General features: G+C 38.8%; 3 protein-coding genes across 9 annotated transcripts in view; 1 reads left to right on the top strand and 2 right to left on the bottom strand.

The window, feature by feature from the left end:
- The window catches only part of erc2 (ELKS/RAB6-interacting/CAST family member 2), a gene marked incomplete at its 5' end in the record, with an annotated part of 39297 nt that extends 38490 nt beyond the window's left edge, over positions 1–807 (top strand). Inside the window, 2 exons of the mRNA XM_083892572.1 lie at positions 442–595; positions 679–807. Of these exons, the coding sequence (XP_083748698.1) occupies positions 442–588 (147 nt within the window). The 3' untranslated portion in view covers positions 589–595; positions 679–807. The remainder of the gene's footprint in view (positions 1–441; positions 596–678) is intronic.
- Positions 808–3858: 3051 nt separating this feature from the next.
- Positions 3859–7553, bottom strand: creld1a (cysteine-rich with EGF-like domains 1a). 7 transcript variants are annotated; one of them, XM_083893014.1, is made up of 6 exons: positions 7417–7553; positions 6170–6301; positions 5998–6081; positions 5826–5921; positions 5600–5740; positions 3859–5242 (listed from the first exon to the last, which is right to left on the bottom strand). In XM_083893014.1, exons 2-6 carry the CDS (start codon positions 6192–6194, stop codon positions 5019–5021), a joined length of 570 nt encoding a protein of 189 aa, XP_083749140.1. In that variant the 5' UTR covers positions 6195–6301; positions 7417–7553; the 3' UTR covers positions 3859–5018. The 7 variants fall into 7 exon arrangements, with proteins under 7 accessions (XP_083749140.1, XP_083749139.1, XP_083749136.1 ...); XM_083893013.1 differs by having other exon boundaries at positions 6170–6248; positions 7417–7551; XM_083893010.1 differs by having other exon boundaries at positions 6166–6353; positions 7400–7494.
- Positions 7554–8761: 1208 nt separating this feature from the next.
- il17rc (interleukin 17 receptor C) lies at positions 8762–19184 on the bottom strand (the record flags this gene model as incomplete). Its single annotated transcript, XM_083892571.1, has 13 exons — positions 8762–9697; positions 10001–10039; positions 10841–10936; positions 11018–11069; positions 13419–13472; positions 13556–13767; positions 13888–13942; positions 14030–14086; positions 16478–16596; positions 16848–16962; positions 17053–17156; positions 17899–18130; positions 19077–19184. 13 exons carry the CDS (start codon positions 19182–19184, stop codon positions 9072–9074), a joined length of 1869 nt encoding a protein of 622 aa, XP_083748697.1. The 3' UTR covers positions 8762–9071.
- Between the last annotated feature and the right edge of the window lie 3398 nt (positions 19185–22582).

Here is a 22582-nt window from a genome sequence, read left to right as displayed (position 1 = left end):
TCCCAAGAAAAGGTAGAAAACATCAGATATTTGTTTATATATGTGTACAGTAAATGGAAATGAGCAGTTCATGCAGCATCACTGTGACCATCCTCCAGATACCTCAGGGTGTCATGGCAACACTGGAAATGTCTTACTTAGGTTTTTTTTTGCCAATTAATGCTTATTCCGATGCTCAAATGTGCTGTTTTTCCTCTCTCACTGTCTGATGTGCCACTGATTTATACCTACACTCTTGTCTTCATGCACATCGCTCCTGTTCACCCGTGTCACCGCCAACAAAAGGATGATGAAGAGGGCATATGGGCATAATCTAATCCTTGCTGTGACAACCAAAGCTCTAGTGTTTTTTTTTTAGGGGTGAGGTATATTTTCTACTTCATGATGATGCTCTGTCCTGTCGAGAATGTGTTTCACTTACAACTTCTCGTCATCTTGTAGATGATTCAGTCACTTCTGGAGGAGCACAGCCACGATGTTCAAACACAACCCAATCATTCATTATCTCCACTAAATGGGATCTTAGTTTATTTTTCTTTTGAGAAAGAGGAGGACGCAATCATGTGTGTGAGCCACGTGGGAGACTGACGGCTGGGTAGGTTTTCATTTCACAGTATTTTCAGAGTTTAAAAACCAAATTGGAGCTTTAACTGTGCTCTGCTTCTGCCTCTGCTTAAGGTGACCTGAGGCCTGGGAGCAAATATCATCTTCCTCCAAGCAAGATCTGGAACTGAATGAGGCTGATACTGAGATACTTAGGCGAACGGTCAGCATGAGATCACATCTCACAAAAGGTCAGCTCACCTGTCCGTCACCTGGACGAAAACGCCCTCCGGCAGAGATCTCATACAGTCCCAGTATTTTTCTTTCGTCATCCTTTAAAGACCTCGATTGTCTTGCACTCATCTGCCTGACTAACTCCTCTGGCTCTGGTTGGCTCCCCTTGGTTTTTCCCAATCCTCACTGCCCTGTGCAACCCACTCTGGTGACATTCACAAGCCTCGGTGTGCAGCCTCTTGGGTGTTTTTTGGCACTCCGTAACCTCTTTTCAGTGATTTTCTACACATCCCACACCGTCCATTGTCCAAATCACATCATATTCAGCACGTCTGATAATGACCCCTCACTTGGTTTTGCCCGCCCAAAACCACTAGACAGCACGTTTCATTTCCTGTTGGCAAAAGGACGAGCTCAGAGCTGACTGGACGGGGTTTCCTTGGCCGCATGAGCAGGACCCTTCGGTTCTTGGGCTTTTTTTTAAGCCTTAAGGTTGCGGTAGACATTGACATTTCTCTTCATGTTACCTCATCAGAAGTAAGAAAAAAAAAAGAATCAATCTATGCAGATGTCAACATAGAGTGAGTGCATTTTTATCTCCCACCCCCTCCATCCATACTCAAAGTGTAATTAATCATCCAATGAGCGTGCGGCCAAGAGTATATCGAGTCTTTGAGGCTATGCACCTCCTCCTCCTCCTCCTCCTCCTCCTCCTCCTCCTCCTCCTCCGTGTCGCAGATTTTTTTACTACTGGTGCTTTTGCTGGTGCTCAAACTAAACATGGTGTCAGAAAACCCTAAATCATGAGCGTCCTTTCACAGGAGAAGGACTCTGACCCTGCGACGGACAAAAACAACTGTAAAAGGTCTTTGTACATAATTTGACATGGGGGGGGGGGTTGTGGGGGTAAAAAAACATCGTAAAAAAACATCGTAAAAAAACATCGGAGACGCCGATGAAGTGGAGACGTCGCCCCCGTAGATGTCGACGTCCTCTTTCACCAGTGATCTGTGTGACCTTCAGAAACAATGATAATAATAATAATAATAATAATAATAATAGTGACTTGTTTACTCCCTTCTCAACAAAGTGGCCTGTGCCTCATGAAAACTGTACACATATACGATAGATATATGCATTATATTATACACATAGAGAAAAATCTATAGATTGTGTCTATACGTGGTGAGAAAAAAATTGTTGCAAATTGACAAATAACTGTTTTATTTCCTTATGGTTATTTTTCTAACTGGGTGGAGGTCGTCAGAGAGATTAGATTATTTAGTGTCGAGTGGTGTGATTTTTTTTTTTCTTCCCCCCTTTTAATTTGTACATTGTGAGAAAAAAAACCTCCCCAAATAACATTCCCTGTCTGAAAATAGGACAGCCCAAGAAAACGAGCTTTAGTGGTGAATTTGTGAAATAAATAGAAATGTTTATCCAAATATATTTAAGTCTTGAAAAGATGACATTTATTACATTCCTTTTTCTCAATGTGAACTTGAAAAACAAATTTTTTTTGCAGCTCACAGAAGTAGCAGATACTTGCACTTGTGAGTGAAGACTATCATCACGACTGACGTCCGATTCTTTTCCTGCGCGTGTTTGTCGTCGTCGTCGTCTCGTGAGCAGAAGTGGTGACATAATGATGTGAGTGACAGCTGGATCAATTAGAAAAAAAAAGACAAAAAAAAAAACGATATTGTGAAAATTTGAATTAGACTGTTACTCTCCCCCCACTTCCTCTCTCTCTGTCTTCTCATGGTGCCTGTGTGTGTCGCCCTTATATGGACAAAGTGTTGGCTGTTGTATATAAGTGTCTCTCCATCCATCCATCTCCCCATCTTCCACAAAAACAAAGGGGATCCATGCACGCCATCTTTTTTACAGCTCCCGTCACTGACCAAGAATCATGGGAAATGTGGCGTTTGTGTTCCAGAACGTTAGGAGATTATTTATCTGTTTATTTATTTATAAAAGAAAAAAAACAAAGAAGGGACGACAATGCAAACAAAGACAGAGGAGCGAAAAAATCCTCTTACTTCTTCTCACCATCGGGGGGCGGAGTATAAATCCTCCATTTTCAGGTCCATATCTACTGAATACTTGAAGTAGGGGGGGGTTCTCCTACCACCAAATAGCATAAGATATTCTATGATTTCCACGGTAGACGACTTGGGAACGTGCGTCAGTTGCGCTCGCGCATGCTGATTTTTACATAACGTGCCAACTGAAAGTGAGGATTTTAAAAGGATAATCTCTTGTTCTCTATGCAGAGTGATTTCTTTACTGTTGTGTCAAAACAAAAATATATACGGTCGAGGAGAAACGAGAACTTAGACTTAATCCCGGTGAGTCTACGTAGAGAGAGAGAGAGAGAGTTTGGCGTTTTTAAAGGCCTGTAGATTCACCAGTGATTTTCATCGTAAGGCCTTGAAGGAAAAGTATGGGAAGCCGAACATACATTTTCACGTTATTGTTGTGTACGGGTGTGTTTGTTTTCTTTTACGACGTGTCGCGAGAAACTTTGGATTAAACAAATCACTGTGACCAATGCCACAAACGTTTTCGTTTTCCACGGAACAAATATTGTTTACTTTTTTATTATTATAATTTTTGTTTTTAAGTTGAGCTTTATTATTTCTCGAATATGCCAGTTTGAGACTGTACTATTTGTATAAGTAAATGTTTGATCTGTACAGTAAAAAAAAAAAAGACCTAGGAACAAGTTAAATGTGAGTGTCCAGCATGCCGAATGACTACATGTGTGAACGTGAGCTAATCTCCCATGATGCATCGGGCCCCTCATACATTCAAAATTTGCATCTGCATCGTGCATCGTGACGGTGTGATGTCGTGTTTGAGAGTGACGTGCGTCTGTCTCACTTACTGTGTCTTTAGTGACAGCCTGTGCAGTTTCTGTGAGAGTGCAGCATGTTTTCCAGATCGCGGGTGTAAATGTAAACAGAGATACACACATGTATGGGTGTGCGTGGCCATGTGTGTGTGTGTGTGTGTGTGTGGGCTTTGTGTTCCGGGTTGCGACTGTGTTGTGAATGCACAAGAAAGAGAGAGAGAATCTACTTAAAAAGACGTTTATCAGAGGCAGTCCCTAGATGAAAAAAAAATTAAATATAAAAAAAAAAGTGAGACTGAGTCAAAGATTGGTTTGAAGCATGGATACTCTGTGATGTTTTCTGTTTTTTTAAAAACATAGGAGGCTGTCCTCAGTGCCAGTTTGCTATTGTATGTGCTGTATCAGAATATTACTATTGAGTGTTGGCCAGCTTGTTTATATCCAAATAAAGGTGACTTTCTTTCTGTCTCTCTTTGTCCAATCAAAGTGTAAGTTTGTCATTTTTGAATATAAACAACTGTCTTAATGTTACAGCTGAGTTCACGCAATGCTGATTAGCCCTTAGTGCTCGAGGTGCACCCATGGTAAGTTAATACACAACTCCTTATATGGACATCCTAGGTGTGTTTGTTTATAGGTCAAATATTCAGTCTTAAAAAAATGTGTCTTATGTGTTGTTGAGTCAAAGTCCTCCAAGTCCATGATTCATTTTATATCACATTTTAGCAGTGATATAAAGTAGCAATAACTGCAGAACTCTTTTTGTTCATAAAAGTGAACTTTGGACTGTGACATATTTCCAAATTTCACATATTCAATCCAATTTTAAATATTTTGAGTACGTTTTGCTCAGGTGTTTTTACATAGTTGTAAAATTGCCTAGGTTGTGCTAAGAAAAGGATATAAGTACATATATATAACTATATATATATATATATAGTTATATATAGTGTCACCACTGAGCAGGTGCGAGACAATGGATCATTTTGTCAATTTCAAAAATTCATTTAGAGTATACCTTAAGAGATGCGATAAAATTTTCATTGGATTCTTGTTCAGAGTGATGCTGACTATTATTAAAGCAATTATCAAGTCATTTTAGTGTATGGTTTTTGAATGAAGTCACCTCAAATTCCCTCCCACTTTCAAAGTGCATTCTGGCAATTGATCATTTCCTCAATTTCAAAAATTCATAATAATTATTCCTTAAGAGATGCGTTAAGGGCGTACACAACCAAAGTAAAGCGAGACAGTTTCAAACAAACAAACAAACATATCACACCAAATATGAAGAAGACGTCCATGACACAACTGTAAGATTCACCTCCTTCAACAGCTGCATTTGTGCACATGCCGTACAAAATAATGTTAGTGGAGAGTCCTTTTAATGTCCTTTAAAGAAACCGTTTAACAAACGGTCTGACCGGTCAGAAAACCAGTAGCCTGCCATGGCTGCCATCCCTCCCATGAAAACAGACGTGTAGACCAGGTCTCCGTTAGCAGCCAGTGTGGCCAGAGCGCAGAGAACGACCCCGAAGAACATCTGCTGCAGCACCTCCATCTCCTCGTCAGGGATGTCCTCAAACAGACCTTTGTCCTGGACGCCTGCTGGAGAAGAGAACTAGGTTTATAGTCAAGACCACAGCAAAGACCAAGACTTTTGTTTTTAAATGTAATTTCTTTAGATGTTTTGGAAATAAACTATTTGTGATTTAGGAGAACAAACAGCCTCTCACTTACGACATGTAAAGCAGGCGGGAAAAGCTGTAATTGATGGCAAAACGTATGTAACAGCTTGTATAATTGGTTGTAATTTCAAAATTAAAGCTTTAAACCCAATCACAACAGTGTTTTTGAGTCTTGATGAGTCAAATCCTAGTAAAAAAAATGTGTCCTACTCCGTCAAATCCGATCTGTATTGAATCAGAATTGAATAGTGTGACGGGTCGTGTGATAAAGACTCACTGAGAAGTCGCTTCTTCACACAAACGCCGTCCTTGCGATGTAACCCGTGAGCACAGTCGCAGCTGAACGAGCCGTCCGTGTTGACGCAGATCTCATCCAGACCGTGACAGGCCAGCACACGGTCACTGCATTCATCAATATCTTGGCAAAAGAATACATACACAACAACGTTTTTAGAGACGAGTAAATAACTGCTGCAGAGATAATACTCCTTTATTTAAATTACCCAAACACTTGGAGCCTGTCAGTCTGTATCCAGACGCACATCTTCTACAGCGTGCTGGTCCACTGCCCATACAGCTCACACAGGCTGAATCACAGTCTGAGGAAAGCAAATGATCATGTAATATGTTTATTATTATAAAATCATATACAGTAAGTAGTTCTTAACCACTGACCTCTGCACTCAAATGACCCCTCTGTGTTGAAGCAGTAGCTGTTGTGAGAACACTTCCCCAGCTCAGTTCCACACTCGTCAACATCTATGAAAACGGATCAAAAACATCATGTTTTTAATGATTCTTCTGTTATTTCCCAGACTGATGCACATGCTCTGTGTACATTACCTACACAGGTGTGAGTGTGGAGGATCCATCCTGATCTGCACTCCTCACACCGGTTGCTTTCTGGGCCTGAACATTGACTGCAGCTGCTGGGACAACAGTGAACCTGAGCGACCACCAGACAACACAGCCACGCAGCCTGCAGAACGCTCATGTGAGGCATCTGTACGCTCGTCTGGTCTAGGAAAATACTCTTTCACAATATAGTCTCTGGTATCATTTTAAAGTGGACCATGTCATCTTTCATCCAAGCTCAGATGTGAATCTTTTTGGACCAATATAGTTGTAACTGGAGCTCTTTAGACAACACATTTTTACACAATTTTTGCCTAAACGACATAGTTTTTTTAGCTCCGTCTCAGATAATGTATAATATACTCATACATATACATATATCATTGTTAATGCACTATAATTGCACAATAAAAGCAAAACATTAAAATGTATTTTCAATCACATAAATGCAACTAAATATATAAAGAACACGTTTGCATAAGTGTAGAATCTCTTGGTTATTGTAGACTTTGAATAACACTTTTATACATAAATACATAGATTTTTTTAATTACTCTACTTCTTACATACTGGACCTTTAAAAAATAAATCTCAGTTGTCTTCAGGAGGCTTTGTTTATGTTATTCTCCACCAGGGGGCCACGTATCCCTTTATTTTGAACGTACAGTGCGTAAATAATGTTTAGTTTGTCCAAAGGTGACATTATTATTTTGACAATTGAGTTTTCTGGTGTAATGGAGAAAAAAAAGGTGATTGTACACTAAAAAGTATGTATAATTATTTATTTTACACACTAGATCATTATTGTGAATTTTAAATACACAACCATGATGTTACTTATGTTTTGTGACCCAGTTTAACACTTTAATGCGTTTAATATTTAATTCAAATGTATTTTCTAACCAAACAGTACAATATATACTATTTACTATTCTTCATTCAAACTTCTAGAACATTAAGTCAAGATTAGAACTCAGTTTTCCATAATATAATTTCAGGGTTTGCTTATTTTTATCATTTAATTAATTCCAGGTGTTGAATTTAAATCATTATTAATCACAAACTGTTCTCACTGAGTGTTTTTACACCAGTTTGTTCCACTTGAACGTTGACTTTACTCTGTTTACACTTACACGGTGTCACATTCTGACAAAAATCGACTCTAGGAAACGAGAACAGTCAACATTTAAACCCGAGTTTAACTCGACTGTTAATAAATGACTCGTGGCTTTTATTTACCTGTTTTAACTGACCCGGGTTAGAACTGTAGAACTGTAGCGATGTTTCTTTAGCACTTTAACAAACACTTTAACAAACACTTTAACAAACACTGTTCCACGAACGTCCCGAGCGAGCGGAGCACGCGTCAGCCGCAGAGCACCGCCCGCTTCAGACTGCACGGCAGGAAGTAACGAGCGCTTCCTGGTGAGATGAAACTGACACACGAGTAGCCTCTTTGCTAGTAGGTCGCGTGCTACTAACACTGACCAATCACAGAGAAGCAACTTTATTTATAGATGGACTTATTTATAGACCAGAGTTTAAGAGACTTACACTTAAAATACTGTAACATGTTCTGTGTTGATAAATTAACAGGATGTGTGTTTGGTTGTATATTCACAACTAGAGCTGATACAATTACTCCATTACTAAAATCGTCAACTATTTTGTTAATTAATTAATCGGTTTGAAGGTTTTTTTTATGATTAAAACAAGTTTTTTTTGCTCCTTATAACAAATAATTCATTAAAAACTGAATCATTTTGGTTTGTGGACAAGAACGTCATCATGTCCAGGTTTGACAAACACTGACGGACATTTTTTCAGACGTTTTATGGACCAAACAGTTCTGTGATTAATCTGTCAGATTAATCGATTATGAAAATAATCCTAAACACAACATATTCAATGTAAATAAAATAGAACATTAATCAATACTAATAACTGCATCGTCCTCAACACTATATAGAGATGAATAGTTGTCAAATAATAACAGACCCATGATCCTTTGTCAGTTTATTGATTCTGTTTTTACAACAATGATTTTGCAGGTTTAGATTAAAGATGCCATATGTAAGAATGTGGCCAAAAACAGTTACTACATTCAAATTCAAAATACCAAGGTCTTTTAGGTTTCTTTTTCTGACGTAAACTGGCAACCTGTGGTTGCTCTGCAGCTGAGACTCTACTGACTGCAATGATTGGTAGACGGCGGTAGGTGGCGCCACATGCCAAAACAAGATTTCAAAACATAAACATGATTTGCAGTCTGCAAAATGTTATATGGACATTACTCCTGAGTCTGTGTGACATATTAGGAGGATTTTAAGGCCAGTTGCTTTAGATTTATTACATAATGCAGCTTTAACATCGTCAATGTACAACAATAAATTGTGCTTTCATTTCTGTGACATCACAACACAACCGTCACCACCTGTGTGTGTTAACTTCAAATAGAATACAATTGTCGTCGTCTCGTCTTGGTGTAAGTTTGACCTCTTCAATAAAACCCTTTACAGCTGTATATTATAATATTTTAATCTTTAACAACAGTGTAGAAAAGGCCTTTGACGTCACTGTCGGTTACTGCTGTCAAAACACGAAGCACCTTTGGTCCAAAGAGAGGAAAACAACAGCACATTCATACTGTATTTGACTCTGTCCTGCTCTGGTTTCCATCCGGAGTAGTTAGCTTATGTACAGATTTGCGCTAACTACGGTCTGAACGCTCCCAATCCGTACTGAATGCGTCCTTTATTCTCTCCTACACTCGTGCAGATACACACATACGTCACCGTCACCTACACGAGGTGAAGGTGAACGAGGCCTGTGACCTTGTATCACACAGGAAATCTGTTTTTCGGTTGCCGGCAACCGAGCTCTCTGAGCTTCATTCATGTTTTTCCAGGTAAGTGATTCAACGGCTTAGTCTCTGAGTTTTTAGTCTTCGCTCTCCATCCGTCGGAGCCGCACCATTTCCATCGCGTCCATGACTTCCCGCGCGATGAAGCCCGTTCTTTCAGACTGAGCTCGGTGAGGAGAGCTTGGGTCTGAGCGGGGAGTCGGAACAGAGTCAGTCCCTGGAGAAGCTCGGGCAGCTTCCCGTCGTCGTCGATCGGACTGGAAGCAAACTTCACCAGGAGGAAACGCTCTGCGGCTCGACCCTGCTGCTTGTGAGCGTGGATGAGGCACAGGGAGGCGGCGAAGACGTCCGAGTAAGGAGACGAGGCTCGACGAGGACCCTCGTCTTCCTTCTCGGGCGCGACCGAAGTCCATTCCTCGGCTCTCTGCAAGGCACCGTGGGTCAAAACGACCACGAATCGATGGCGATTCAGTTTCAGGAGCTGGGAATGAAGCCACGGCAGAGGCCCCAGAGAACTCTGCTCCGTCCTGCTCCACTGGTCCACGGACACGTCGAAGCCTCGGTGACGGAGCAGAGAGCCGAGGCGACAGACCGACTCTGTGACGCCGTTGTCCAGATCCGGGGGTGACAGCAGCACCACCTGATCTTTCCTGCCAACTTTAATCAGGGAAAAACAAGGGAAGGGTTTCAGAAATTTGGTTTGTTCTTTGTTGACATCCATTATAATTAGGGCCGTCAAAATTAACGCGTTAACGCAGGAAGATTAATTTGTGGAATCAACGCCTACATTTTTTTAACGCATTAACGCACTTTCTCACTTTCATTTTTGGCATATTTATGAATGGTAATTAATCGTGATTAATCCACAACTACCCTGTGATTAATCTGATTAAAAATGTTAATCTTTTGACAGCCCTAATTATAATGAAATAGAAAAAAAATGCATGAATAAAAACTCACTTTTTACAAGTCCCCCATGATGCCAGCTCCATACCCATTCTGTAAAAGTTTGAAAATGAACAATAAATACACATATTCCCAAAATTAAAAAGGAGAAATTAACCCTTAGAACACTGCTATTTTCCATTACTATGTTAAAACATACAGTTTATATAGACAGGCTATAAGAATGTGAAATAGAGTGTCTTATATCATTTTTTTCCCAGCACAACCGAAATCAGATTTAATTTGGAAAATTTGGAAAATGCGTCACAGTTCAAAATTCACTTTTACTCATTTTTATTAACAAAAAGGAAAACGTATCTATTTTGTGATTTCTCCACAATGACTTTATATCGATACTAAAAATGTGATTAAAAAAGGATAAAAGGAATCATAACTTTGACTCAACAAAAACACACTTTTATAGCCTGAATATGTGACCTATAAACACACACCCCCAGGATGTCCATATAAGGAGTTGTGTATTATTCCCACGGCAAATTACCATGGGTGCACTAAGCGTAAAATAAATGCCTTACTCTCTTAGAAATAAGGGTTCCAAAAGGGTTCTTCTACAAGGGCTAAGGTTCTACCTGGAACCATTTTGCTTGCTTTTTTTAAGAGTTCTTGACAACATTAATAGTTCCAGTAAGAACCATTTTGATCCAGAGAACCCTTTAAAACCCCTTTCTTGGATAAAGGGTTTTAAAAGGGTTCTTGGTGGAACCTTTATAAAAAGGTTCTACCTGGAGCCAAAAAAGGGTTCTCCTATGAGAACCTTATATAGTTCGACTCAGCACATTTCTTTCTCAGAGTGTAATCCCAGAGCAGAGAAATTAAACATGGATTAAAACTCACTCTTGACAAAGTCACGCTTGATATAAAACACGAGCAGCGTCAAGAAAACGGCCAACAAGGCACCGACGGCCAGCAGAGTCCAGCGCCTCCTGTCGGCTGCAACAAGAACACATTTGATTTGTTCCCAGTCTCATATACGTCATTTGGTTTTCTCACATGAGTTTGTGTCAAACTTACTCTGATTAAAACAGAACGGACCAAACTCATGTCTCATTCCCTCTATTTTCACCTGGACAAATCAAAGTCAACATAAGACTCAGACGTTTCATGTTGTTTGACTTAAGGTTCGTTAATTATGGGAAAAACACAGTGTTATTTTTGAGGTGCTGATGAATGAGAAACATGATTAAACACAAGTTTCACATTCTCTTGCTCTCATTTGTACACATTTTACTGAAAGTGACGACACTGAGCTTCAGACACATTGAAGAGCAGGAACACAGTGACACTGACTCTCATTTATAACCTTGGTCACTCATGTGCAGCTGATCACAGTAATGAGCCTCCACCTGTTTGGAGGCAGCAATCAATGAAGAGGGAGTTCACAGTTTAACATACAGGGAAACTGGCTTTCTAAAAGTATTTCTAATAGCTGTACAGGCATAAATATAAAACTTTAAAAAGCAAAAACAGTGACACACAACATAGGATTGAATAAATAGGAAAAGGCTGTAGAGTCAATTGGTTAAAAACCTTGTTTTAACTGTAAAATAAACTGACAAATTCAAATAAAACACTAGACTAGAGTAAAAAGATAAGTTTTATGTCTTCTTTTGTACTTTCTTTTTAAAGTATCTAGGGAGCTGCTTCCTGTTAGTAAAAAAAGGAGTCTGTGGTTAACGTGTGGACAACAAACTGAACTCTTTCACTTTTTTTATTTTATCTGTTGGTTAAATGGGCTTTTTTGTGAGTTCAGTCTGGAGAAAAAAAGTATAATGAGTCAACCTGATCACGTTATTTCCAGTGAATTTGATATGACTCAAACTCTGTCATTCCCTCTGTGATCAGACTGTTATTAAACGCTCAGTGTCAAAGGTATATTTTCTTGTCTTTCTGTGACCGTCACTCAGCTGCTTCACTCATAGTGTCGTAATGACGATGTTGTTCATTTACTGATGTATTTTGATTTTTTGGCCGGGAAACTGTTAAACTGAATTGCCCATAGTAAAATATAATGCATTATTATTATTATTATTATTATTATTATAGTGAGATAAATCAAGTTTTTCTGAAACTGAAACAGAGTAGAAACGTCCTTCAGACTCCAAAATGTTCCTCAAAGAAAATGTTTATTCAAATTAAAACACAGCAGTTTTCTACTATACTTACTGATATCCATCCATCCATCTTCCCCAAAGTCCCAACTTTTAAAACCGCTAATTGTTAGCAGCTTTGCTAATTCTTCACAAAACCTATATCTTTTCTTATCTTTGGTCGAGCCTTGTGTCACAATGAGATCATCTGAGCAATAATTATGAACCACGGTCTTCATCTACAATTAGTTTGGAAGGTTTTTAATGATGAGGTGAAATCACGATAGCAAAGGTGCCACAGGCGGCTAATTCAAATCAGCAGATTAGACTTCACACAGGTAAAGTCTCAGTCACACCAGAATGAATGCATTCAGATTTTGGATATAATATTTCCTACTTTCAGTCCCTCATTTAGCACTAACTTTCAACTTTGTTATCAACATTCATTCACTTTTCATTCACAGTTGAATTCATTGTTTTAACTTCTCATTCTTAGCAGCAAACCCACTGCAATTTCTTCAAAAAACTGCCTTCTCAAGTGATTATTATTGTTGTTATTGATGGTTATCAGACAGAATAAATACATATACACAGATGTGTGTATAGGTAGTTAAACTAACCCTAACTCTAAACCCTAAAAACAAAGGCAAAAAACACATTGCTAAGACTGGATTCAGAATCAACCCTTAAAAATGTTTCTTTAGATTAAAATGGATTATTATCATTTTCAGGTAATGGGTTTTTAAAAAGGGGCAGAAATCTGAGATTAACTGACCCTCAAACTGCTGCTGTGGTTGTTTTGTTGTAACTTTATTACACTTGCTGTTAAACGTCCTCATACAGGCAAAGAAATACCTATAAAATGGACTAAACCTAATAAAATCTCATTACTTTCCCTGGTGTTAAGTCACATGTTGGTAAAATAAGCAGAGCATTAAAAACACAGGACAATTTGATGCAAAAACAACTTTTGTTGATTTTACCATCTGATTTCCTCTCTCTGGTGTTTAAGTATCTCTCCTTCTCCTCTTTTGATAAATAGTTGTACAGTTTAAAGATATTTATGACATGTGTTCTGATGTCTTTAAATATAATAGATGACTCTGTTTCTCTGTATGTTAAACTGTGAACTTCCTCTTCATTGATTGCTTCCTCCAAACAGGTGGAGTCTCATTACTGTGATCAGCTGCACATGAGTGACCCACGTTATAAATGAGAGTCAGTGTCACAGTGTTCCTGCTCTTCAATGTGTCTGAAGGGAAAAATGTCATCATGTTATGCAGCAAAAATAAATCAATAAATAGTGTTAGCTGAGAATACTTTACCATGACACATGGTGAGAACTGAAGGTCAATGTCTTCAAAAGCTCCTCTTCTCTCCTGGACACGGAGTGAATCCTCTTTAAATCACACATTCTTATGTCGGTGTGAACAGAAGTGTTGATGCAGTAACTCTTACTTACCCAGAGTCCTTTGCTGTTCTGTCTCCACGCACCATCTGCCAGCTTTTGTCTAAAGTCCTTCATCTCTCTGCAGCTGCTCTCCCTGAGACATGGCCACACTTCACCCTGCAGCCTGCAGGGGGCAGACAGGTTCCACAGCAGCATTGGGCCATAGTTGTGTGTTGGGTGCACAGACACTGACATGTTCCGCCACACGGTCTTACGAGAGAAATCTGGACACACACACACACACACACACACAGGAAACAGAACACATAGCAAATGCTAAAGTGCAACTGCTCTTTTTCCACAGTGAACTTGACCAAAGAGAGAGAACTTTAGTGTTTTCTCACCCATGTTAGTGAAAGGACACCATTGAGAACGCACATACTTCTCATCGTACCAGGCCTTTAAAATAAAAGCCAGAAACAGAGAGTCAGAGTCATGTGAAGACATGGTGATGTTTATATGTTAGTAAATGTAAGAAAGATTTACCATGAGACACAAGCATTGGGTCACAGAGGAGAGAGGGATGATTGTGCTGTTCCACCACTGTAACATAACATGGAGAGGAAACACATAAGAGACTTTTGACTTTTTGTTTTTAAAATGAGTTGGTTTTAATTCGTTTTTTAGAGCAAGTTTTTTGGAAATGCTTAGACTAATGTTTAGTTTTTATTGTTTTATGGAGTATCTGCAGAAAGGTCATAATACGTATTGTATGTCATTAAAAACCCAGCAAAAAAGCAGAGGACACATGAACAACCTGAGTCAAACTCAAAGTTAGTGTGTCAGGTAGAAGTCAAATAGCCAAGAGACTAAAGACACACATGAACATGGCAACATAAATAATAATAATAATACATAACCATCAGGAGACACGTTCTACTAACACTATAACAAATGTCAGCGGAGAAAAACATTATGACCAAGTTTAGTTTGAGTCGGTTTTAATTAGTTAAAAACTAAGTGTTTTTTTTAATGTAAATGCTTAGTTTTAGTTTAGTTTTTTGTTATATCACAATTATTTTCCAGGTGCAAGATTCAAAAAAGTCATAAGTGTCATAAATACCCAGCAAAAGATGCTGTTTTTAAAAATAACAAAAGCTATGTTTAACTTGCACAGCCTTGTGTCCAACATTTGTAAATTAAAAACAAACTGAAAACATTTTATCATGAATGAAAATAAAAAACTTGGACAGACTCGGCACAAACACACTAAATTAAATTTTAGTTACTTTTTTTAAGTTTTTGTTAACTGTGATCTTTGTTTGGACATTTGCATGAATTACAGTACGACTCTCACAGAAGCCTCAACAATAGGAAGGAGGCAGAAAACTAGTATCTAGTTCTGTATATAAGTGGAAGTGGAAAAGCTGTTTGAAGTCTCCAGATTTGTCATTTGATAATGTACTGACAAACTAACTCCATTCCAAAGTCTAAGGGTGAATTCCAATTCTTTGCTTAACCCTCAATCTCAAAAATGTTCTCCCTCTAGTAGAAGTTCTGTCCTGATTCTCAGAAAAATTAAGTTGAGGGTCAAGTTTAAGGGCTATATCGCCCTCAATATTGAGATTTTCCGACACCACCCTTTGGAGCAACGGCTACCCAGAATTCATTGCGTGTTTTTTCCACATAAGAAAGATGGCGTCGAAAGCAGCGAAATGAGTGCGCTACAAATGAAGTATTTTCTTTGTTAATAGAGATATAAAAATGATGAAAACCATTGTATTATCTTAGTTTAGACCCATATTATGGATTATGCAGCTTTCGCGTTATTCTGCCCCCTACAGTCTGAAGACGTATCTGCATTTAAGGGGTGTCCCATTTCTAAGTGACAAAATAACCCTCAACACTTGGTTTTGAGGGTCAGTTAAGATTAAGGGTTGAGCTTGAGGGTTAAGACAGGAATTGGAATTGGCCCTAAGTCTATAGTCTATAGATCTAGATCTCGATCCACGTTCACTTTCCTTGCAGGAATATTTACTTAAAGGTTTAAGGCCAATTACTTTAAGTGATCACAAATAACACTGTAACAAGTAATCCTGCATTAATCATTGAACCTCGTAACTAAATGAACTCAATACTGGCTCTGACAGATGGCGTTTGTTTACATTTTGATTGTTATTACAGTACTGCGCCCTCATGAGGCAGGTTGTGATTTCTGTATATGGGCTATAGAAACTAGTCAATATTGATTGAGTAACATCTGTCTCACAAAGACTCTAAACCTGTGTCAAGAGCAAGCCTGACTCTGGTTTATGTTATAGGAGACAATATTATGCAAAATCAACTTTATAATCATCATGTTAATACTTATATTTGGGACTCTGGTTGTCCTATGAGTCGGCAAAGTGTGAAAAAAGATGACTGTCATGTTTTTGTGCCTCAGTCTAAGTACAGGAGATAAAACATGTGATGTTGACTTACACACACAATCTGACATCAGACGGATAAATTCCTGAAATTGTTGTCTCGTGGAGCTCCGCCTTGCCCCTAAAAGTGCGGAAGTCTGCAAAGTGTTGTATTCTTGTCTGCACAGTGCAGCACAGAGTTCTACACAAACTTCCAGCCTCAGAGGATTTATGTGTCCAGTGGATACATTTTATATATGACGGCAATAGTGATGGCTTTTCCAAATGCTAACTGCTGTTAGCTGCCGTTAGCCTCAGTGACGCTGACGTAGTTTCCTGTGTCTCATTTGCATATTTAAAGAGACAGGCACTCATAAGTGAGAGTTCTGAACAGGGCTGTTTTGTTCAGAGTGATTGAACTGATGTGGTGCTTCATCCTTAAGGTGTTTTGACCAAAGTCACAGACATGTTCATTAAGACACCAGGGAACTATGTTCACTTGGAGAAATAGCGTATAATATGTCTCCTTTAAAACAGACCTGTTGGGAACCTTTTTTGCCACCAAAGTGTAGACAAAGATGTCGCTGACCTGACACATTCCGTTGGCCTCGTACTTGATGCACAGAGATGGGAGGTCGTCACGTCTGCCGTCAAACTGCAGCTCCACAGAATCCATTTCTTTCGGAATTACAATCCTGAGTTCAGGCACTGAAAATAAGAAAGGGTAAAAGAATGGTTTAATACCAAAAGGGAAAAAGGAATAATCATAATAAGAAATGTTTCATGCGTTGTTGTTGTTGTTGTTGTTGTTGTTGTTGTTGTTTTGTTTTTTCCCCTACCACGACATTCTTCGGCACATTTATTCAGCTTCTGTGAACAAACTGAGGGGAAACGTGGTGACGTTAAACACTTTTGTCATTTGTGAGCTCAACAATGATTACCGTTACTACCGACGTTACCTTTCTTCAGAGAGGGAACATGAATTTCTTGAGTCAGATGGAGTAATTTATGAGGATAAACTAAAACTGTGCTGCCGAAGGAAACCCCAGACGGCTGAGTAATCACCATGGATATCTAATAAAAGACAGATGTACTTTAGAGAGCATTTATACAACATGGTGGTTTGAAGTAAGAACTGTGGTTGTGGACAGACCGGTTCAGTACCTGTGCTCGGTTTAGCTGTGTAATAGCTGTGTGATTGACTGTAAACTTCACTTTCTTGCATGTTGGCACGGTCGATGGTGTTTGGTAACACAGTGTCACTGATGCTGCAGCAGAGGAAATGCAACGTTAAATTGATTTGAAACCATTGTTCAATGTCATTTATACACAATTTCCATGTTTAGTGATGATTTCCCAACATTCCACAGCTCAGTGTCACATCTTTGATTCTTTGTTTCAACATGTTATTATTACACTTCCATGAGTAATTATTCATATTTTTCATATTATTTAAATTGTATGCACAAGATAAAAAAAAAAGGTGGAAAATCAGCATGTAAAGACCAAGAACATATGAGAACACTGATCATATTGTCTTCTCGTTTTGAGTTAACAGATCAGTGACAAACGGAAAAAGTAGGTTAAAAAAATGATATTGCTTAATAGTTTCTGGAACTAATAAACTCCAGGAAATTATTTTGAAAATGGGTCCCAAAAATGAATAACTTTTCCCCCTGAATTAACATTAAATGATTCCACATCCCCATAAGGTAAGATAGTCATGTTCCTAAAAAAGTGAATGTTAGGGTTTTTTTGGGGCCAAATTATAACCCCAATCCAAAAAGGATTTGGATGAACGAGTATTTAAATTGTCTGCAAAGCACTTGGAACATTTCTCCCCAAAAATGATAAAAGTGCAAGATCAAATCCAAAAGTGAGGAGTGAGGGAGGGAGACGGATTCACTGGGTGATTTTGACAAAGACAAAGAAATTGTTGATTTCCATGCATTATTTACAGCCAAACACCCAATAATCCACAGATAAAATCAATAAATAAATGTGTCTTACCTTTAGATTTTCTCGGTCCCTCGTGGTCAAACTCCTCATCAACTTCAGAGCTGCCTTCAAACTCTGTGTTGGTGTCATGGACGTGAAGCTGGGCGTCGATCACCAGACACAAAATGCACCCGTCGCTCTTTGAGCAGAGTTTGGAATCTGCCGTCAGGTTTTGAACGTCCACGCTGTCGTCGTTCTCTGCCAAGAGGAACATCTCGTCCTTCATGGTGCATTTAGAGAGACCCTTTAATGGAGGAAGATGTTGTTACAAGTGATCTCCATTCAGTTCAACATGTGTGGTCTACTGCTCTCCATAGACCACACTACAACAGGTTACTCAATATACTGTCATTTTTCACATTATATACACATGGAATATCCCATGTTCAAACTGTTTATACTTTAAATAACCAAGCCCATACTGTATATATTTGCATAAACTGTCTACACTCTTAGAAATAAGGGTTCCAAAAGGGTTCTTCTACAAGGGCTGAGGTTCTACCTGGAACCATTTGCTTATGAAAAACAATTTCCCAAAGAAAGGGTTCTTGGTAACACTAATGGTTCCAATAAGAACCATTTTGATCCAGAGAACCCTTTAAAACCACTTTCCTGAATAAAGGGTTTTAAAAGGGTTCTTGGTGGAACCTTTATAAAAAGGTTCTACCTGGAGCCAAAAAGGGTTCTCCTCGACAACCTGAAGAACCTTACATGGTTCTACTTAGCACTTTTATTTCTAAGAGTGTACTGCTCTCAGTAGACCACATTACAACAGGTTACTCATCCTATGTGCAATATACTGTCATTACACGTGGAATATACACATAGAATATCCTACCGTTTATACTGCAAATATCAAGCCCATACTGTATATATTTGGATAAACTGTCTATAATGTACATTCTTTATTTAGTTGTTTTACTTTTTACAGTCTTATTGTTAAATGTTTATTATTTATTATCTTTATCTTTGCTCGCTGTGACAATGTAGTCGTGTAATCGTAACATTATGTGCAAACAACATCAGTGTAATGTGAGAGATGGTTGTAACGCTTTGGAGAATAAAACATTTGGTCCATGTACGAAGAGAAAATGAAGAGCGTAATCCTGTCATCTTCACTGCATCTGTGTGTGTGTGTGTGTGTGTGTGTGTGTGTGTGTGTGTGTGTGTGTGTGTGTGTGTGTGTGTACCTGTGAGCAAATGACCGTATCACCGTCGTATCGTGAACGCTCCAAACCACAGGCCGACATGTGTAGAATCAGTAAAACCCGCCAAACAAAACGTCCAGGCAGAAACATTTTTGCCTCAGGTTACGGGAAAAAATAAAAGATTTAAACTCCAAGAGCAACGTGTTAAACAAGTCCAAGTCCAACAAAAATAAGTCCTTTTGTGTAGTTTTAGTTTGAAGATTTGTTTGTTGACATCCTCTTGGAGACGACGTGTTACAACACAGCAACTGGATGTTACGTCGATGTTACACCTCGTTTTAAGCCTAAGGGAGAGAAACGTGGATTTATTCATTTATTTTTAGCTTCCAACACTTGTCTCTATGTACAGTTAATAATAACATTGTGTGTGAAATCTCATAGTTTGATACTCACCATGTTCAGCGTCGCAGCCTCTGTAAGCGACTGTGAGGAGTGTGTTTCTACATCTGCTCAATGAATCATGTGAAAATTGCACCACACAATGCGTCAGTGTTTCAGTTTGTGATGAGTTATTCAGTCTGAGCACAGTCGCCCTAATCATTAAACTTCCTCATCGCTGTGTAACCGGCCCAACCTTGACAGGGATTAAAGTCCACGATCTATTAATGAGGCAAAACAAAGTTGCAACTTGACACTTCAGTGTTCAGTGTTTTGTTGGCAGCAGTGTGTGTGTGTGTGTGTGTGTGTGTGTGTGTGTGTGTGTGTGTGTTATGTCTTTGTTTTGCTATGTGGCTCGGTCAGATTCCTGTGTCGCTGTGTTGTTCCGAGAAAGCCGTGCCTCGACAAACCAGTTTATCACCTCCAAACGAAACACAAATCACAAAAAACATCGTCGACCTTTGACCCGCACTAAAAAAACGAATAGAAGAAGAAGAAGCAGTTCAGAGAAGGACGATGGAACGCAAACGTTAGCTAAGATCGCAGCAGCAGCTCGACTGGTTTGACGACACAATGAACCTGATACAAAAGTGCTGTTTTGCTGTGACTCACGAGACTGAATCAACAGAACCACGTCTTGTACACTCTGTAAACTGTCTTTTGTTTGGTTTGTATGTAGTGTATATATAAATGTGATCTATTGTGTTTTGCTATACTTTTATATGCAAAAGTATATAACCATTAGAGTATATATACATATGTATATATATACATATAAGTATATTACTATAAATATATTCATCTGTAATGTTCTATTTTGACAGAAGAAACTTGAATTCAGTACAGAGATCATTGCAGTCAGTAGAGTCTCAGCTGCAGAGCAACCACGAGTTGCCAGTTAGGTCAGAAAACCAAACCTAAAAGACCTCGGTATTTTGAATTTGAATGTAGAAACTGTTTTTAGCCACATTCTTACATATGGCACCTTTAACACATTGCTAGGTTCTTAAAGTTAGCTCGGTCCAGTGTGTACATTTGGCAACATTCAATCGTCAAAATGAGAACTACGGTGGCCTTTGCATATCAGAAAGGATGTCGTCCTTCTTCTTCTTTTGTTTTTAAGAACACCTTAGAACACAGATTGCGGCTGCTATTTTTTCCATAACTATGTTTAAACGTACAGTATATACAGAGGCTATAAGAATGTGCAACATGGAGTGTTGCAGGGCATTGTGGGTAAACACTACCAAAACATAAGCGCGTGCAGAACGATAGCCTGAAGAAATGTCTGAGTCCATTGTTGCAGCAAATTATGTGTCGTAAGTTCATGTAAAACAAAATAAACAACCCAAGACAAAATGACACTAAATGAGCAAAAATAAAACCTCAACCTCAGCTCAACACTATTTAGAGAACTAAATATATCTATATGTTAAAGTATTTGTTTTCTCCACACACGACTACATTGCTCAGTTAGCTTATGCCTTAGGTCGGCACTGGTTTTATAAAGGCTATAACGAGCAAACATACCGTAATTCTTAATCACTCTATCAGAACATACACACCCAGAAAATGCAGGTTATCTAACACTTGAACAATAACACGACTGTGACTCTCTGGAATGTTACTGGTCCCAATCTGTGCATGTTGTACTTTTTCCATGTCAACAAATGAAGTGCTGTGGAAAGGGTGTGTCACACCGAGTTGATTCAAGACATGCTTGAACATTACGTGCACATGTTTTATGAGTTATAAACTCATGGACAGTTTGCCAATACACACTACCGTTCAAAGGTTTGTGGTCACTCATACAATTGTTTTGTGTTTTCCAAAAAGTCACACTTTTATTTATCACATAAAGACATGCAACGATTCAGTCTCACACCTACAGTCAAGTCAGTGTCCAATTTGCCTAATCTGCAAATCTGCATGTTTTGGGGCTGTGGGAGTAAACTCTATGCAGAAAAGTCCTTGTTCTGACCGGGTCGTGAACCCAGATCTTCTTGCTGCAAAGGCAAGAGTGATATGTTGCATTACTGCCTTTCTGATTAGGCACCTCGTACCTCTCACACCTCCCTCATTCGTTTCTTGCTACACCAATGCTGCCTCACACAGTCACCACAGCCTCCACCATTCTAGATGAGGCTCAAAAGCATTAATAATTTATTAAGTGCCCGGGACAATAACCATAAGCTTGGTACAAGTATTCATCCGCACAAAAAAAAACCACTGCGAAAAAGGCTCTAAGGCTGTTGAGGCCTTATTAGCACAAGCTAATGCTAACGAGCGATATTATAACCGCCTCATAATCACTTTTTGCGTTTAAGAATACACCTTGAGATAGAGTAAGCACACTCAACAGTATCCCATCACGAAACGCCAAGACCCCAAAAACCTCACAACTTCATAAAACAAAACTTTTATCGACTTTCTACTCCATATCGCTCCGTGTTTGAGATAGCATGCATGCTAACTGGAATCTACCATTCAAAGTTTTGGGGTCACCTATACATTTTTTTGTGTTTTCCATTGACAAGAGTAGAAATAATGATGTTTATTCAAAATAATAATTTTGCCCTTTAATCTTTGCTTCCGTCAAAGAACCAGCAAAACTGTTTTCAGCTGTTATTTGCGCGCTCTCACTTGTTCTTTGCACCGTGTTTTTTTTTTTTTTTGCGGGGGGGCCTTAGGAAGCCGTCTGCTGATTGGCTACTGAGTTTGAGTGACAGCTCAATGGACAGGGAGTCGTCATGGGCTCAGAGTCGCAGATTTACGAGATTAAAAGTGGCAAATATACGAGAAAATAAAGTCGCAGATTTATGATTAAAGACCGTCTCTCTCTCTCTCTCCAAGCCAAAACAAATACATGAAATAAATACTAATAATTACCCGGAAACTAATATGTGAAGAAATCAACAGTGTTGTTTTTTGTTGTTGAAGTTATTCTTAACAATTTAAATGAATGATACCAGTGGACAAAACCCTTCAAACTGCATATTATTGAATGACACAATCGTTTTATGGACTTATTTATTGAAGTCAGTAACAGGCGGAATTCACCACATCACCATAGTGAACTTTAACATGTTTTCAACTCTTTTTTTCCTCCA

Source organism: Microchirus variegatus, assembly GCF_963457635.1.
Source record: "Microchirus variegatus genome assembly, chromosome: 7".
NCBI classification, from domain to species: domain Eukaryota; kingdom Metazoa; phylum Chordata; class Actinopteri; order Pleuronectiformes; family Soleidae; genus Microchirus; species Microchirus variegatus.
This window is presented reverse-complemented; position numbering and strand designations above follow the sequence as displayed.

Bases quoted from the DNA above. Each gene is read 5' to 3' on its own strand.
- creld1a (XM_083893010.1), bottom strand. From the start codon at position 6,325: ATGCCTCACATGAGCGTTCTGCAGGCTGCGTGGCTGTGTTGTCTGGTG. The intron at 6,082-6,165 runs GTAATGTACACA...CCGTTTTCATAG, and splicing joins CCACACTCACACCTGTGTAG to ATGTTGACGAGTGTGGAACT. The intron at 5,243-5,599 runs GTGAGTCTTTAT...TCTCTTCTCCAG, and splicing joins TGTGAAGAAGCGACTTCTCA to CAGGCGTCCAGGACAAAGGT.